The sequence below is a fragment of the Meleagris gallopavo genome, chromosome 15, assembly GCF_905368555.1.
Source record: "Meleagris gallopavo chromosome 15, MGAL_WU_HG_1.1, whole genome shotgun sequence".
Classification (NCBI taxonomy): Eukaryota; Metazoa; Chordata; class Aves; order Galliformes; family Phasianidae; genus Meleagris; species Meleagris gallopavo.
The window spans coordinates 8,627,791-8,646,036 of NC_139418.1; the positions used below are offsets into that span (position 1 = coordinate 8,627,791).

Here is an 18,246-nt window from a genome sequence, read left to right on the forward strand (position 1 = left end):
CCCTGCTGTTGCCGTTGCTATGTTTTGCGGTGGTTAAGCACAGCTGCTTCCCACTCCAGGCGCTGACGTGAGCCCTGCTAATCTGGAAGGAGTTAAAGCGGCCCTGCCGGGAGGGACAACACAGGGGCAGCTTCACTGCACAGCTCCACACTGCTCAAGGAAGACTCTAGCCTGAATGAGACAGAACTGGGCTCAGAACCTTCCCAAAGACAGTGAATGTAGGGATGAGGCATTGCTTACAGCTGAGGCTGTGAGCCTGTCCCCAGGTCCAACACTACACAGAAACTAGCTGAAGCTTTCGGGCTGTTTGCTGTCACAGCATGGCAGGCACCAGGGAGTAACTGCTGCATGGAGACCCCCAGACACAATGCCTGAGTGGTGGATGTCCACCACCCCGAGCAGGAATCTCCAGAGAGATAGCCTTACAGTGTTAGACCACCCTTGGGATGTGGGGGGAGAGGGAGCAACAGCAGAGATGTGGACATGTCACTCCAATGCATCTGCGCCGGAGAGACTTGGGGGTCTCCCCTGCACCTCACCTTCCCTCTTCTCTAACTGAGATCCTTCCCTTCCCCTCCCTCCCCCAGCCGCTCTGTGTGAGGGGGTGGCTGCAGGGATTGCAAAACCTTGAGCTGTGCCATGTTTGAGGCTGGTTTTCGCCAACGTTACCAGGGCACCGGTGACTCATTCTCTCCGAACTTTCAGTTTCAGCTTCAAGCGCTGCCTTCCAGAGGGACCTGGTGTCTGTTGTGTGAGTGAAAAACTCTGAGACATCTCAGCATCGCGGCTCTCTAGGGCAGAAATGTCCATATACAGAAATCGTCCCAACGATTGCCAGTGCTGACTTGACCCAGCAGAAGTCTGGCCCCAGGAGGCAGATGTGGAGGGGACAAGCATGTGGTCCCATCACAGAAACCTCACTGCAGCAGCCAAAGCCGCTGGCCACAAAACTATTAGTGTCCTCCAAAGGCAAAAGAAGGAATGAAATAAAACTGCTGCAAAAAGGAGAGTGTTTGCAAACACAGAAGTGAATAAAAAGCAGCAAGGAGCAAAACTTTGATGAAATGTTTCTTATGCTCAAAGTGACCTCTGGACATTATTTCAACCAATACTAGTCCATAGAAAGAGGAGTGTGGGGCACAAGGACACAGGTGCCTTTCCTCGTAAGGACCCTGAATTCCAGCCCATCCCCACACATCTCCTTGTCTTCTTTCCCCAAAGCTTCCTAGGAGCTGCAGGACTTCCTCCGCCCCACGCTGGAAAAGTACAGCCCATTCGAGAAGGCTCTGGACGAACTCTTTGGAGGGAGGCGGGGGTGGGGGGAGCTGCTTCCAGCCTCCGATGTGAGAAGAAATACAGGCCTGGAAGCCTGCCACAGCAACGGGCTTCAATAATAGCTTGAGCGCCCTGCGGGACGCGAGGGGCCCCGCGCAGCTATGGGAGGAATGTCCCCGGTTCCCTCAGGAACCCGCCGTTCCTTCCTGCCGAGCCAACGTCACCACCGGCCGGCAGGAAGGCTCTCCGCCCCGGGCCCTGCGCAAACAGCCCCCCTCCAGGGGCCGCAGGGGGAGGGGGCACGCGTGGGTCCGGCGGGCCGTGCCTCTGAGCTGGGCACGACAGGAGAAGGTTAGAGCTGCCTAGCTCGGCTGCACCGACCACCTGTGGGATGCAGGCAGCTCCAAGTGGCACAGGGGGAGCTGATGGTCTCACACAGCCCTCTCTGATGTGAAACTTATCCTCTCGAGGGTCACAGAGGGGTTCCTGACACAGCCAGCACCTCCCAGGGTGCACGCGGAGTTTGGTGAGCAGCTTCTTCACCTCCAGTCCAATCATCTCTTCTTCCTCTTGGACACCTTGGGCTCTTGGAGAGGGGCTGGGTGGGATGGGGCCATAGCACTGAGGTGGTCACTGGCCCAGTTTGACCTCCCTTGCTCTGTGCCCAGCCCCAGGTGCTGCTCCCTGCCCTGCCATAGGGCTGGGAGCACCGCACTCCCCACACATCACGTGTGTGCAGGGACAGCTCAACAAGGAGAGCAGCGATGACACCTCCCATGCAGGGGGTGATGCCGGCACAGTCACCCCAAAGGAGGAGCTAGCTGCTCAGCTGGCAAGCAGGATCTGTAGCCACCCAGGTATCCTTTGCACCTTGCATGGTCTCTGCACACCTACTGCATAAGCAGCCCCCAGCAGAACAGTTGGCACAATGGCCAGGCCATCACTTCTTATAGCCTGTGATCTGTAGGACCTCATGTGAACTTTGCAGCAGAGGGAACAGCCATTCAGGCAGCCCAGGATGAGGATAAACACATCACAGCAGCTACCAAGCAACGGGGCAAACAGCGCGGTGCATCCACGGTCCAGCCCCATTGCTGTGACAAGTGGCAGCTCAGCCGTGGCCATTGTGCCACTGTGCTCCTGCAGACAGCCACCGAGCCACCGCTCTTCTAGCACAGCCAAGTCTTGTTGCTCTGCTGTCTCTCCAAGTCCCAGCACTGTCTTGAAATGGAATGGGAAAATAAAAAGTTAAAAAACACAGTAGAGGGAGTGCACAGAACTGGTCCATTTTTCCAGTTCCTAGTTCCAGAACAGTTATTTCCCTGTGAAAAGGAGATACAAGAAGAAATTTCTGACATGGTGATATCTTACATCTGTTTTGGTCATGGTGTGAAGGACAAAATAGGAGAGAGTTGGTCCACGGGACTCCAGGAGTTAAACTGTCCCTCAGAAGTGCCAGGGGGAAGCAGAGCAACAATGCAGTCAGGGCTGCAATAGCAGGGAGCGGCTTAGGCAAACAGTAATGAATTTCAAACTCTCCAGGTGCTGTCAATAGAATTCTTAAATCACCAACATAAGATGGCACATGGCTCTGCAATTTTGCCTGAACTCAGCTTCACCTTCTGTCTTTATTTCTGCACCTCCCACTTCCATGAGGAATAAATGTCTGGAAAGCTGGAAGTGCTGTGAGACCACATGCAGCACCTGCCCACGGGAGAGAAACACCAGGGCTGGAACACCAGCGCACTGCCAGCCTTCACAGGGCTTTGACATCGAGGAACAGAGATTTTGGTGAGCTTCCCAAAACAGAAGAATAACTTGAACACAATAGTGCTGCTCAGAAATGCAGAGCTCTCTCACTGAAGGACCCAGCATGACCCAAATGGTCAGCTCTGAGTGAGAGCCCACATTCTCCACCTCTCACCTTGTTATGACACTTTCTAACCTGATTTAGGTAAGCTGCACTCACCCTTACATATTAGATGCAAGTTTTTTCCCCTTCTGCACAACGGGGATATTTAAAATACAGGAAAAAAGCCTTATTTTTTCCTGTCCCTGAGTCCCTGCTCCAACCTGGCAGCATTGGAAGTTCTCTCTATCACACGTGACTCCCAGCCCCATCCTTTCTGCCTCTCTTTCCTTCTCCTTGCCACAAATGTCTTTGATTCATTCATACCATCCCCCCTCACATTTCTGCCCTTTCTCCCATCGTGAGACTCTGCCCAATAATCTCCAAATTTAGCTCACTCTCAGCATCCGTTGTGATGGATTTGGTATTCACACTGTGGAGTGTCTCTAGCATCCAAGGACTATTTCTCACATTGCAGATTCATTCTCTGCTGTACCAGTTCTACCCTTTTCCTAACCCAATGGTTTAATTGCCCCAGCATCTGCATTTCCCTTGCCTTGCACAAACATTCCTTATTCTTTCATTTGGGCCTCCTTTTCTGCTGCATTGCTTTACAGCTCTCCACCCAGAACCTCACCTCCCTGTGCAAGAAAAAAACCACCACCGATAGAAAGCAACCTCCCTGCAAGCCAGTCCTCCCCAGCTCCTCTTAGAAAGCCCAATGGAAAAAGCCTGGTGGATGTGTGCTGTCACCAGCTGGTCATCTGCCTAATTAAAGCTGACAGCAGTAAGGCTTAGCATCTCAGTCTTCATTTCAGAGAAAAGTAAACTGAGTTAGAAAAGCAGGAGGTGGAGTGGTGTAAGTAAACCACGTTAAGAATCAATGATTTCTGATTGTCTGCTAAAGCACCGTCCAAAAATTCTACAAAAATTATATCTCCATCATTTGAAATCTTTCTTCAGAAGTGCCCTTCAGAAAGGGACACATCTTTCAGCATGAGGTTGGGCGGGCCTTAGATTGCATGATCAGAATAGTCTGTTTTGGCCACAGAGATCGGATTGTGTCTTAACATCTGTTACCAGTGGTAACCAGAAAATTTGATGGGAAACATCAGCTCCAGTCTGGCCTGCTGAATCTGCATCTCTATCTACAAACAGACCTCGTTCACTTTCTAAATGTTATTATTCCCTCTTCCTTCTGCTCTTTGGCAGGAGGTGGAAGGGAAGCATTGTGCATCCCTACCTGCAGGAGCCAAGTGATTATTCATAAACAGCATTAAATCAGCCCTGATTGGAAACCAGAAAATTGAAATATCATCCAGCCTCAGAAAAGTAAACATTCCCCCAGACCACCTGAAAGGAAAAGCTGCCATCAGCCTTTCCCTATGCTTTGGAAATATCAGATGTTTCCAGATGGGATTTATGAGCTTAGAAAAGGTCATTCTGGCGCACAGGTGAGCGGAGCTGAGAGCAGTGTGGAGAACTTTTGTGAGCATTAGTGCTGCAGTCACAGCTCTGTTGTGCCACCTCCAGCCAGGATTGGGTTTGAGGGACATCAGTCTTTCCAAGTTAGCTGAAAAATTAAGAACGGCAAACTCCTGAAAGCATTAAGGAAAAGAGCTTACATTCTGCAAGCCCTCCAGCAGCCCACCTGTGCTGTAAGAATAGGAACAACTTCAGACCTCCAGTTTCCAGTGTAGGAACAGAGGTTGTGCTGGCATCGATCTGTGGCCATGTGTGGAGATTTTCACCTGCAGAATAGGTTTCTGCACGGAGCAGGCTTTGGGTTATGATCCTATCCATCTGCTGAAGCACCTGGAGGCAAGAGCAGAGCCATTCCCTCCCATACCCTGTCAGCGTAACACCCCTACTAAGCCTGCAGCACTATTCAGGGCATCTTTATACTACTACAAGGCATATAGTAAACAAGCAACTCTTTATGATTAATTCCTATATTGGAATTTCTTTAAGTTCCAGCAAAAAATAATAATAACAAAAAAATGTCCTGCTGCCCTTGAGATTCAGTCAATCTGGGGTGATACATGGGTCCTAAATTGGTGAAAGCAACCAGCAAGCTTATGCTCTGCATTTAGCGTCCTTGTTCATCCTTTTAACCCTGCTAAATGTATTGGAATCTGAAGCTCACCCAGCAGCCTGTTTCAAACAAATGCAAAGCCCTGTGTCCTCAATACACCCCAGCTATAAACCAAACCCAGCACCTTCAAATTCCTCATCCATGAGCAAATCATTGGCAGTGAGCACCCAGTGGTGGCAGCGAGCACCGAGCTCTGGGTAAGAACTCCATAGCCACCAGCCCTCCTTGCTTTTTTTGTCCTTCTCTTCCAGTTGCATCCAGTTGTTTCTCTCCCTGACTGTGTGCCCAAACCCACGCATTTCATATGAAAAAATCCCTGCATCCCCCACCCAGGAAGATCATTTTGCACCAGAAATAGAGAACGCTATACTTGGGATGCAGCCCAGGCTCCTTAAAAATAGCTCACAGTGCCACATGCAGCTCTGCCAGCTGCTTGGACAGACGGACAGGGTGCCAGGGGGCAGATCCTGCCCACAGAAGGCCATAAATGACCATGGTACTCTTCAGCAAACCAATTGGTGCCCGGCAGGGAGAGGTGGTGGGCAGCATCACGCCGCGTCCCAACACTGCGCCTTCCTCCCTCCCACCCCCCCATCTGTGTTCCTGCCGCTCCTGGAAGGCATCAGCTGCAGATAGCAGCCGTTGAGCCCAAATGGAGAGCCCTGACGTCAGCCGGCCCCAGAGCTTGGAAGAGAAGCTATACACAGAGGAACAAAAGGCAGTTCTAAAAGGCCATCTCCTTTGGTGCTGGTGGACAAGAAAAGGCCAAGGGAAAGCGCTGAAACCTGGGGTGTGCTCAGCGCTGTCTGCTGGCAGATATCCTGCGGGGAGGAAGAAGGGAGGGAGAAGAGCAAAAGACTGGGAGCGACAGGCTGGTTTTTTTCCTCCTCGCAAACAGTTTTGGTTTTTGTTCCTCCCGGTCGGTAGGAAAGGGTGGGAGCTATTGTTTGGGGCCGTGCAATGTGCTGCACAGCTGGCTCCTTGCGAGGCTCGGGCAGGACATCCCACAGCTCCCAGCCCTTAGGTGCCGCAGCAGCAGTCCCATCCCACCATCAGCCACGCTCACGTGCCCGCAGCAGAGCTCATTGGGCACCCCCAGCACTCTGCCCGGAGCAGGCCGTAGGAGAAGTAGCAGACGCACAGGTGTGGCTGTCTGACCCCACTCAGCCTGGCATCCCCTCACACTCTGACTGCTGACTGCAAGCTCTGATCTCTTGCAACACCAAAGCAGAGCGCGGCGACGGAGGGGGAAATTCCACATGTGTTCAGACACAGACAGAGTTCGCAACTGCTGCTGTCACAGCCAACACGCGTGTAGGACTGCTGACTTCTTGTTCTGACAGCAAGCAAGAAGAAATCATCCTCTAACGAAACATTTAAGTCAGTGCTCACCCAATAAAAAACGCAACCTGCCACTTGTTTATAGGCAGAGGGACCCCACAGCCTGGGCAATGGATGTGAGAGATGGGCAGTCAAAAACAGTAAGAAGCAGAAAAGTTTTCAGCTTGCTGGTGGACATTTTATACGTACAGGTGGTTTTCAATCCTGCGTGCATACGCAATCACATGCAATAAATGGCAGATGCAGTTCTAAAACATTCATCATGCAGAAGCCCCTGAAAAAATGCCTGCAATCATTAAGATTTCATTGCAGAAAGCAATAAAGAAACTTCTACTTGGTCTGCAAGTTAATCAATTAGTTAATGAACATCTGCAGTGCATATCCTCCCTGAATTAGAGCAACCTGCCATCAGAACCACATGGCACTTGACTCAATGGCAGGTTAATAAACCCTTAATAAGATTTACAAGAACAAGATACTGATGCAGAAACACATTTACCAGAGGTAATCCTTCAACAAGAAGACACTGAAAAGAAATTCCCTCTTTCCAGTATATTAAAGACCCAAAATTGTTATTTCAGCTGCATCTACCACAAATGCTGGTGGAAGAAAAGAAACAGTTTAAACAAAATGAATTAATATCAGAAGTTAGAACTCTAAATCACACTGTAGTTTATTTTCTTTTTGTACAAGTGAGACTTATATTTGGCTCTAGGAAAGGCACACACAAGCATATATATGTATACTACTTTTCAAATATCCATATTTGTAGACAAGTGGTTACCAAGTTAGACAGTGACTACATCACATCAGAGCCCTCGGGACTTTATTTTTAAGTATGCCCCATGGTTTGGGAACCAAAAGGTACTGAAATGAGGGGGACTGGTGTCACACACAACCAGTTTTTGAGAAATGAAGCATTTTCTGTGGCACTTGGGATAGTCCCTGCATGGATTTTGGAACAAACCAGCTGATGAAGTGGCCGTTCCCACAGACCTTACTCATCCACCCAGAGCACACAGCAAGCCCTGGGTCAGCCAGGGAAATGCAACAGGGATGTTAACGTCTGTGCTCAGTAGCTGCTCTCCATCCCCATTTCCACACAACGTACACGAGCATCCCCCTCTTCTGACTCTGCTAAATGCCCTCAGCCCTCCCGACTCCAGCACGGCACAGAGGGCAGAGCCGCCCCTCAGCAGGCCGGCAGCGGTGGAAGGGGAGCTGGAAGTCACCTGCGGGCTGTGCCGGGTGTCTCATCGCTCCCACTCATCTGCCTCCCAGCAGCGCCAGGGAGGGGAAGCCCAGAGCGACTCATTTCTGCCTCGCACAGGAAACACGCAAACGCGGGACCTTGAGCGCGCCGTGCAGGAAACCCCCGGCCCAGCAGCGTCCTGGACTTGGCCTCATCCCATGGGCTGCGCCGTGTCCCAGCTGTGCTGTGGGTGCCCACGGAGCTGGAGGCACACACAGCCCCGCAGGTGGGATGCTCAGCCCCGTGGTAGCTGGAAGCCCTGGGAACCACAATCCCACCATGGGGAATAGCTCTCAGAATTGGAATTCTTCACCCAGCCCAGTAGCAGAGTAGCCGTGCCCCCTCCTCCTGGGTACTGGGGCTGTCCCACAGGTGTTGCTCCCAGTGTCGTATGGCCTCAGCCTGAGCAAGAGCAGGACAGGGAACTGAGCCAGGTCCCCTGGCGCTCCCTGGCCATGCAGACAGCCTTGCAGCAATGCCACGTAACTCAGCAGAGCCCTAGACCCTACCTCTCCCTCCACATGGGCTTTCTCTCCTTTAACACCTTGGTCCCACTTACCCCTGATGGATGCTAACCGTGCCCACCTGTCCTTGGCTGTGCTCTGCACATAGCAAAGAGCACATAGAGGGGAGGTCACACGTGTCTACATGCAGCACGAAGCTCAGATCGTTTGTTCTTTCAGCATGAGTGAGTTTGAGCCCGGGCTTTAACTGTTTCCCTGACCTCTCTCCAGCCTTGGATTGGAGTGGATTTGGGGAAGCCAGAATTGCACTGAGATGCAATTTCTAAATGACTTGCAGTGTCCTTTCTGCTGCCCTGGAGCCAGACAGTGAAAAAAACCAGGTGCTAAGCGGGCAAACTAGATTTGCCCATGGAGATCAGGATGTAATGTTCTTTTTCAACCTAAATGCATAACATAGCCTTGTGGCCCTGCTGCTGTGATACCAGGGTGACTAATGCAGGATAGTCCCTAAGCTTCAGCACACCCAGCGCCTTTCACAGTGCTGATTACAACAGAAAGGCAAAAGCCCTGAGACAAGGGGATTACCCCAGCACTCTAATCTGGAGCTCTGTCTGTTTGTCATGAGATAACCGTGCACTCCACATCCCCTATTACTGCCTTTTACTGGGGCTGTTACATGCTGTGTCCCCGTGGAGGTCCTGTGCTGCCTCTGGGTCATTGGGATCATCTGTGGATCTGTGCTGGTGGGAGATGGTGTGTGGGACAGCTGTGTGGGGCTGTCCTGGCTGCTCTGTGTGCTGCACTGACACGGATGCTCTGTCAGTGCCTGCCAGCTGCTGCTTGCCTTCAGGGACAGCCAGCAGCTCTGGCCTGGGAGGAACAAAGCCCAGAGCCAGTTCCTGCAACTACGGAGCGTGCCTTTCTATCACTTTGTGACAAATTGGTTTGTCAGCAGCAGGAAGTGATGTTAGTGCCGTCTCAGTGAAGGGAAACTCCTCGTGGTTTCCATGGGGACATAAGCAACTGTATAATGACAGGTTTACATAAGCTGAAACTCTACACACTCTTGCTGAGTGCTCAGTTTTTGGGGGTCTCGGGCTGGAGAGAAGGGCAGGAGCTCAGCTGAGTACTACTGGCATATAGAGAGCCAGGGAAATGGGAGTTCCAAGCTGTAAAGGCCAGACAGGGTGAATAAAAGAGGGAAAGAAGAGGGAAAAGATCCCTCCAGCACATTCACAGGGAGCTCAGCTCAGCCGCATCCATCCATCCCTCCATCCATCTCCCCCAGTGCTGTGGCACTGGTGCAGAGCTCAGCGTTCCGCTGCCACCCTCCTGCTTCTGCCTGCTGTTCCCCCCTTATCCTTCATCTGTCCAGGCCGGGAGCAGCTTGGGCTCCAACTATGGTCCCATCCACAAACAGTCTGCAGGAATCGGGGGCACCGCAGTGCTGGGGGGGCAGCAGGAGATCACTGCACAGCCCAGGAATGTTGCACCGAACTGGGGGGCTGTGCCTCCAGCTGGTACAGGGCTGTGCTTTGTGCTGCCACAGCTCTGCCTCCATCAGGTGCCTGCTTAGGTTATAAAAGCTGATCGGCTGCCAGGTAATGAGTTTTATTGTTCCAAGAAACACATAAACAAGCTCTCCCAGCTGACGGGGAGCGGATTTCTGTTTGAACTGTGATTAACAGGCAGGACTTTTTATCAGTTGTGTGGCCAGGGCTGCCAAGGTTGTATTTTTCCACTGAACAAGCCCTGCTTTGCTTTGAAGGTGAAAGCTTGTTCCACAGGTGCAGAAAAGCTCAAATTTTCAGAAACAGCCTTGTGCGTCTTACTGGGATCGCAGTCCCATGGAGCAGCTCAACATGGCAGGGGACCTCCACAGGAGGAGGAAAGGGCTTTGCAGGGTGGGAGAGACCTGGGAAGACAATGCGCTTTGAGGTTCTTCACACTGCAGAAAGATGGCTTTCTTATCTTCAGCACTGGGTGCCTGGGGAGCATTCCTTGTTCCCCTCTGGCTGCTCCATGTACTCCATCCTCAGCGTCAGGCTGGAGCTTGCTGGCTGCCAGCAGCTGCTGACGACAGAGCTGCGTATGTGGCTGCGCTTCCAACACAGCAGTGCCTCGCAGCAGCCCGGCCTTCAAGGGCACCTTCTCCTGCAAGAAGGCTGATGGCTTTAGCACTGTCAGTGCTCCAGGTAACCTGCAGTGTTTCAGCAGGAGTTGCGCTCAGGGCGTCCTCAGTTATATGATGAGACTGCAGCTGTCCCATGCTTAGCAACCCCCACCTATAAGCTTGGACTTTGGATTGTAAATAAGAAGCTGCCTTGATTGTACACAAAGAATCGTAACCCTGTTGTTTGCCTCAGCAAATCCATTTTTGATGGGGCAAGTGTAGCACCACCTCTTGAATTTCAGAGATGGGGGGTCTGGTGCTTCCCTGGGCAGAGACAGAGCACCCAGCATCCCAGAGCTCTCCTACATGCAAGCAGCTGGCACTGCCATCACCACACGCTAAGAAAGCAAGCCTCCAGCTGCCCAGCTTTCCCTGGTAAGACATGTCACAGCAGCACTGTTCTCCTCTCATAGCAGTGTCATGCCCAACCAACAGCAGCAGCCCTGCACCTCTGGCTGTCACCCCACAGCTGCTGCCAGCGATCACCTGGCTTTGGTGACAACTCCTCACATTGCCTTAATTAAAGCACTGGGTGAAAGTCAGCCCAGTGGGAAGCTGCAGTGAGAGTTTATTACAGTCTGGGTACAAAATTAGGTGACTGTGAGTTACCTGATCTGTTGTTATGCCCTGGTTTATTTACAGAGATAGTACAGTACGCCAAGTATCTCACTGTAGGGATCAGAGGGAGTTTGGGTTGCAAAAAGGAATTAAGAGTCGAGACAGAAAAAGAAAATACCCTGGCAGAACCTCATACATGCTGGAGATCAGTTAGCAACAGGTTAATTTTTAGACTTAACCTTCAAAGCATTCAAAGCAAACAAGAAATAAGGAAGCTTCTTCCTTCCTGGGAGAGGACTCTTTTAAACCTCCTGAACTCCATGTTCAGCTGGTTCCAACTCTTACAGCTCTGCAGCCACCACCACAGCCAAAACCACCCTACAGCTGAGATCTGGCCCTGGCTGTCTGCCATGGCATGTAATTATTGGGGGACAAAGGGCTCAGGTTAGGGAGCAGCAGAACTTTCTAGTCAAGCGTGAGGATTTTAAAACTCACTCTTCTATCTAGTTAAGACCCTACTTAATTGCACTGCCTGAGGTCAAACTCCGTCAGAAATTCAGACTTCTTTCCTCTGGAAGCTTCTAAAGTTAAGCTCAGGGACAGTAAAACACACCAAGATTCTAAAGTATATCCAGCTTTCACTAGAAATATCATAATTTATTCTGTTTGTATAAAAAGTTATAATCATGTAACAAAACTATGTCTTCCTAAGAAGAAATATATTATTTCACATCATAAATAAATCAAACATACAACCCTTGGCAACTCAAGAAGCACTCGCCCGGTGCTTTCATGTCAGTGCTTGGAAACAAGAAGAGCTGACAGATATATACACACAGGATTACAGTACCAAAAAAATACTGAGGTATTTGGTTTCTCTAGAAATGCAACTTCAGGTTCATGAAGGCAAAACAATGCACTAACAAAAATAAATAAATAGGACTGTCATGAAAGGGGACAACATCAGTGTTGCTTAAAGTGTCCAGGAATGGGAATACTGGTGAGCACACTACTGAACATGCAGCAGGCTTAGGACAAACAGAAAACAAGGGGAAGAGCTCAGGAAAACGCAGCATCCTCTGATCTCTCTGTAGGCATCCCCAATATTGGCTTCAGGAGTCAGCAACAAGCAGAATATTGGTGAGCTCCTCTGTGTACAACAGCGTTCTAGGACACGTGGATGGTTCCCACAGGACAAGTGGCTGATGATACTGTCCCCATAGTTATTGCACTTCTGAGACAAGAATTCTGAGTTCTAGCCATGCTTCTGCCTAACTTTCAGCAGCTCGGGGAGGTGGTGATGGGGCTCTGAAGGTAGCTTAGAGCACTGGATGAGGTGTGAACAGGGATGGAGACTGGGAAGTTAAAGACTGTGGTGGTCGATGCTCCTCTGTCCAATACTGACATAGCAGGACTCCCAGCTTCTGCTGAGCAGTTGGGGGCAAGGACCTGTGACTCGAACTGCAGCAGCTGCCCCATGAAACTGAAGTTTGGGGAGATGATGCTCCTTCTCTGCTTCACAAACTCAAAGGCTTCATCCAGCTTGACTCTGTTGGTCCTCATGAGATAAGCGAGGCAGATGGTCGCTGACCGGGAAATGCCAGCCTGGCAGTGCACAAATACCCTTCCTCCATCATTTTTAACAGAATCTGAAAGAATTAAAGTGCCCTGTTAACAAACAAGTCCCACTGCCTCCGGAGGTGGGAAAGCAAAGGCTGCTGCTTTCCATCTCTTTGTTTCATCCCCTCCTTAGGAGCCCAATAGGTGAGTCCCGTGCTTAGGAGACAAAGAGCCTTTGTCCTGAGGGAAGCTGCAGTCTAGCTATTCTCATTCTGGGCTCCAATTCCAATTACACTAATAGCTCCTCCGGGTCACTTTAGCAGTCTTGCAAGATTACTTTAATACTGATCCGCTTAAATTCACTAGCAATTTTCTAGAGGACCCAGTTCTCTTGATTCAGTATTTCTAATGGTTTAGTAAAGCCAAGATTAGCCCTCTCTCAGCCTAGAGAAAGTGATGAGTGCATCCCCTGAGAACATCTAAACGTGCAAAGGTTCCCTGATCCCAAATGCAGGCTGTGCTGGAGAGAACAATGCCCTAAAAATCACTCCCGAGGGGACATCATCCGAGACAAAAGGATTGCAGAGAGAGCTTATTTACCTATGAAATCAATCGCCTCGTTAAACCAGGAACTGATATCCGCTTTGTGGTTGTCTTCCACCGGGATGCTTTTGTACTGGTAGTGCCCCTCGAAGTGGTTGGGGCAGTTGGCCGACACGTTGATCAGCGCCGTGATGCCCAGCGCGTCCAGCATGTCCTTGCGGGAGGCGTGGTACGCGCTGCCCAGGTACAGGAACGGCAAGATCTCCACCGGCCCGCCCTGAAACAAGAGGGGCAGATGTTAACATCGCTCGGCGGATTTACGACTCCCGTCCTTTCGCCCGCGAGCGGCGGGGCTGCGCCGGCCCGGAGCCCGCACTCACCTGGTCGTACAGGGGGGTTCCGCAGGAGCTGCACCCCGAGTCGGCGCTGCCGGGCGCGCTGCTGGCGCTCAGGGGCAGGCTGAGACCGGTAGGGGCGGCGGGTTTGGTGCACAGCTCGGAGCAGGCGGCCGAGAACGCTTCGTAACCTCCTGCGGGGCAGAGGGGAGAGAGGCGCGGGGTGAGCGCGGCGCGGAGCGGGGCGGGCAGAGCCCTCGGCCGGCGGCGGGGTCGGCTTCGTCCCGCGGCGGCTCCCGGGGCCGCGCACTCACCCTTGAGGAAGCAGATGCGGGCTCCGCGGGCCTCTCTGCACAGCGTGCCGAGGGCCAGCAGCAGCGTGCTGTCGCGCTTGGGCAGCTCCAGGTCGGCGCTGCGCTCGTCCAGCAGCACCACGGTGTGGACCTGCCCCTGGCGCAGCCGGGTGCGGAGCTCCTCGTTGGGGACGACGTGCTCCAGGGCCAGCACGCCCTTAGCGCGGCGGCGGACGATAGTGCTGAGGCGCACGTTGCAGGAGCCGCGGATGTGCGCGGCGTTGAAAGAGAAGAAGGAGCGGCAGTCGAGGACGAGGCACTGCGCGGCGCGCTCCTGCAGCAGCCCCCGCAGCGCCTCGCACTCCAGCGCGCACACCCGCAGGTTCACCATGGCCCCGCCGCTCGGCTCCGTTCGACTCGGATCGCAGGGAAGCAAAGCGCGGCGGCTCGCGAAACGGCAAAGGTAAAAAGCGGCGCGGCGCGGCTCGACACGGCCCCGTGCGCCCGAACCCGCCTTATATAGTGGCGCGACGCGCGGCCGCCGTTTTCTGAATGGGGCCGGGTCACGTGATCCTCGGAGCAGACGTCACCTTGGCGGCGCGCCAAACAGGGCGCGCCCAGCCCGGCCGGCATGACGTCATCTGCCGCGGGGCCGCTGGAGCGCGCCGGCGCGCGCTGAGAAGCGCGGGTCCGCGCTGCCGTCTGTGTGCGAGCCCAGATGCGGACGGAGGGAGCGTTACGTGTTACACGCTCACACGTGCCCGAACATACACATGTAAATACGCATAGCTAACATCTTGTCTACAGGCGTGCATGCACACACACGCCGTGGATGTATACATACACGGGTACATAAACACACACGTGTGTGCATTCGTATGTATGTGTGCAAGCAGAGACACCGTGAGTGGATGCGGGCGTGGGAGCGGCGTGCTGGTTTCCTGCAGCACATACATAAAGATAAGCGTACAGGGGTTGGTGTTTGTGCATATATACATGTACAGACACATCTACACATCGACATATGCACATGTATGCGTGTATTTGCATATAGATGCTTAATGTATACATATTTGAGAGCTGTTCTCATGTTTCATATGTAAGGAAAATCTTGCAGTAGATCTGTGGAGGTTCATTTTCCGCACAGCAAGTTCCCCAGAAGTCAGGGCAGCCCAGTAACCGGCAGTGAAGCAGTTGGAGCTCTGTTTTTTCCCCTTAGTAGTGTTTCTGCACTTCCCAAAAGTTTGCTTTTCCCCGTGGGCGCCCAGCTTCCACCAAAGCACTCAGCTATTTCTTGCTTACAGCTTCCCGTCAGCTCTGTGCTCACTTCCCCTGCCTCCCCAGCACTTCTCCCCCACCTGCCCCAGCACCATCCCTGATTTCAGCCCTTCTCCCCGTCCCTTCTCAGCAATTCCTCTTCCCCTGCATCACCTGCCTTTCTCCTTCCTCGCACCGTTCAGCATCTCCCCACTCAGCAGCTTTCTCTCATTGCTTCCTTTCAGAAGACTTCCTTTCTTCACCGCGGGTGAAGCCATCCTCTCCCACCACCCCAGTGCTTCCCCAGCCCAGCAGCCTGCCGGTTCTCAGCCTTCTCAAATTTTCCAGTTGTTTTTCCACCAGTTTCCACCAATCTTCAGCTGTCCCAACCAAAAACCAGCCCGGCTCCTGATCGGGTCGAGTGCTGCAGGGCTTTCCAGGCTTCCCATGGGTGTCAGGAGGAGGAGACACAGGGAAGGATGTGGGTGAGTGGGCACCAGCCCCGGGCACCCTCTTACTGAAGAGATGTCTCTGCTCTGCTGAGCAACGTTGGGGTGTTATTTGCCAGAACAGCAGTCTCGAAGCAAATCTGTTTTTTCAACGCATTCTTTAAAAATAAACACTGGATTGTGCTTTTCGTTCTATTTATTTATTGTTGTTCTTTTACCAGCAGGTTGGAAACAGATTGTGGGAGAAACATCCATATGGCTTCAGTGCTGGGAAATGACTTTTCCTGACCACACAATCACTGCTCGGTTACTGGGACACGGTGACCCATTGCCGGGTGTGAGTAGTGAGACCCCAGCAGCCAGATGGGTGACACGTGTCCCTCCACAGCATGGGGACACGGGAGGGCCTGTGTGTGCCCCTGTGATGTGCTCCGAGGTGAACCTTCCCAAAGATGTGATATCACTGTGACAGTACATGGCCAGGTTCCATTGACCTCAAACAGCCATTCCAGATTCCTCCAAGGAACACAACAGTAGGAATTACCAGCGATCGACTGCTTGCCAGCTTTTTCCAGAAGGAAACAGTGCAGCAGATGTCCATAAGACAGGCCTTTATTCATCATCTTTTCCTACAGAAAATATTCTCAATGTCAGGTGTCACCCTGCAAGGACAGCACATCCGTGGGGTCAGGAGCAGTGTCTTCTCCCAGGGGATACCACTGGGATGCTGAGGTCCTCCAGTGAACCCACAGCTCTGTGTTCCACAAGTGGGAGCTGAAGAGGGCATTCGATGCCTTAATGGAAAGTGGTCACTTAATGGTGCAGTGCCAGCAGTGCCTTGTCGTGCAAAGCAGCCATGGCTCACAGATGCAGGTATCCCTGTGCTGCTGACCATGCTTTCTCTCATAGTCCAATGCTCTTGTCAGTATCCCATACAGAAAAGAGACTAAAAGAATGAAATTTTTTTTTCCCATTTAGCAACCTTAGTACTTCCATGTTTAAAGCAGCTGCCATATCTGACACCTGCACAGCAAAGCACAGTGCTCTCAGTGGCAGCCACCTTCTGGTTGTGCTGCCAGCCAGCCTTGTCCTGACACCATACATACTGTGGGACAGACATCCCAGGCCAGGTACCCAGGCTGCTGTGTGTCAGCACGGGAGGTGTTCAGCCATGTCCTCTGCAAAGGGGAATCTGCCTCCATGAGTGTGCGAAGCAATGGCCACCACTCGTGAATGGACTTATTAAATCATGAGACTTTTGAGTCTGCTCTTGTTTACACCTAGCACAAATCAGGAAGAAGATTAATCACATGTGGCAGTGTGTACTTAATCACTTATAACCCTGGACTAACTATTTCCTTGCTTTACTCTATTTTTGTTTTCTTTTCTTAAATAAACCTGCCATAAGAATGAAAGAAAGGAAAATACAAACCAGGACCAAAGAGGCTTTTAGGAGTTCAGCCTGACCTGAGTAACTTTCTTAAGGGTTTGATTTCCTGTCTTAACAAAAGCCAGGAAACACAAAATTAACCCCTTCCTTGGCAAGAAATCAGTGTTTGCTCTCAGGCCACAATGCCATTCTGAAGGTAATAATAGCAGCAGCAGCATGAGGCCAGGATGTGGGTGATGCTTTTTCTCAGCAGGTGGGACCCACGGTTGGTGTTACCCTGAGCCTCCACCATTCCCTGGGCTTCAGCAGTTCCCATAGAATCAAAGAATCATCAAGATTGGAAAAGACCTCAAAGATCATCAGGTCCGACCGCCAACCTACCTCCACCATTCCCACTGACCACATCCCTCAGTGCCACATCTCCACAGTTCTTGATTACCTCCAGGGATGATGACTGCACCACCTCCCTGGGCAGCTGTGCCACTGCCACACTGCTCTTTCAGAGAAGTTAAAGAAGTTCCCATGTTGCTCTGCCAAAATATTTACATGTCTGTAATGATACAAGGGGCCCACAAGTGTGATCCTCCACTCATGGGATTCTGCTTATCTTGGGAAACCCTCTCATTGAAACTGAGAGCTGTCATTCTCATGGCAGGACCAGGACCTCACTGGCTTTGCTCATGGACTGTGGATCGCCCAATGTTTGTCTTCAAGGGGAGAGGTCTGCCCACATCTTCTGCACCGACACAGCGTGCCAATTTGTTAGCACCTTGGTGACAAGCACAGATAAGCCCTAGCAAGGAACTGGCCCATTGCACAAGCCCGGCAAAACTGGCTGGTCAGGCCTTCAACCACTTACTCATGGCCAAAATCAGCCCTGGACCGTTCCAGCAAGCACAGCATTACGGCACTGTTGGAGCTGACCTGAGCCTGCGCCTTAGTGCCCGCAGTGTGAGTTCTGCCTCAATGGAGATGCAGAGCATCGGCCTCAGCCCTTGAGACAGAGCACAAAAATGCATGTGGGAACACTTGGAAAGCGTGCGGGATGCATTTCTTCTGCATGTGTAACATTTTCTCCGAATTCAGTTTCACAACCCAGCATTTCCTTTTGTAAATATTTGGACAGATTTCACAGAGGCTCAAACTCATAAGAAACAGAAGGAAAAAAAAAATGGGAAAGATAGGGCAGAGAAAGAACAGAAAAAGAGAAAGAGGAGACAAAGAGAAGGATCAGCAATGGAAGGTCAGAGCAAGCTGTGCATGAGCAGCATAGAATTACCGATGAGTCACACTACAATGAAAACTGTTTTTAATGCACTTAAATCCCAAAATAGAACCTTTTTGCCGGAGTTTGTTGTGCTCAAAGTGCCTCGGGTTCTGCATGCTGAAGGATGGTGTGCTTTCATGGAGGA

The 18,246-nt window shown here is 51.7% G+C and overlaps 1 protein-coding gene across 2 annotated transcripts; it reads right to left on the minus strand.

Moving 5' to 3' along the window:
- Positions 1-11,643: 11,643 nt before the first annotated feature.
- Positions 11,644-14,263, minus strand: DUSP1 (dual specificity phosphatase 1). 2 transcript variants are annotated; one of them, XM_085236489.1, is made up of 4 exons: positions 13,760-14,262; positions 13,491-13,639; positions 13,168-13,387; positions 11,644-12,656 (listed from the first exon to the last, which is right to left on the minus strand). In XM_085236489.1, exons 1-4 carry the CDS (start codon positions 14,127-14,129, stop codon positions 12,286-12,288), a joined length of 1,110 nt encoding a protein of 369 aa, XP_085092615.1. In that variant the 5' UTR covers positions 14,130-14,262; the 3' UTR covers positions 11,644-12,285. The 2 variants fall into 2 exon arrangements, with proteins under 2 accessions (XP_085092615.1, XP_031411512.2); XM_031555652.2 differs by having other exon boundaries at positions 13,491-14,263.
- Positions 14,264-18,246: the final 3,983 nt, after the last annotated feature.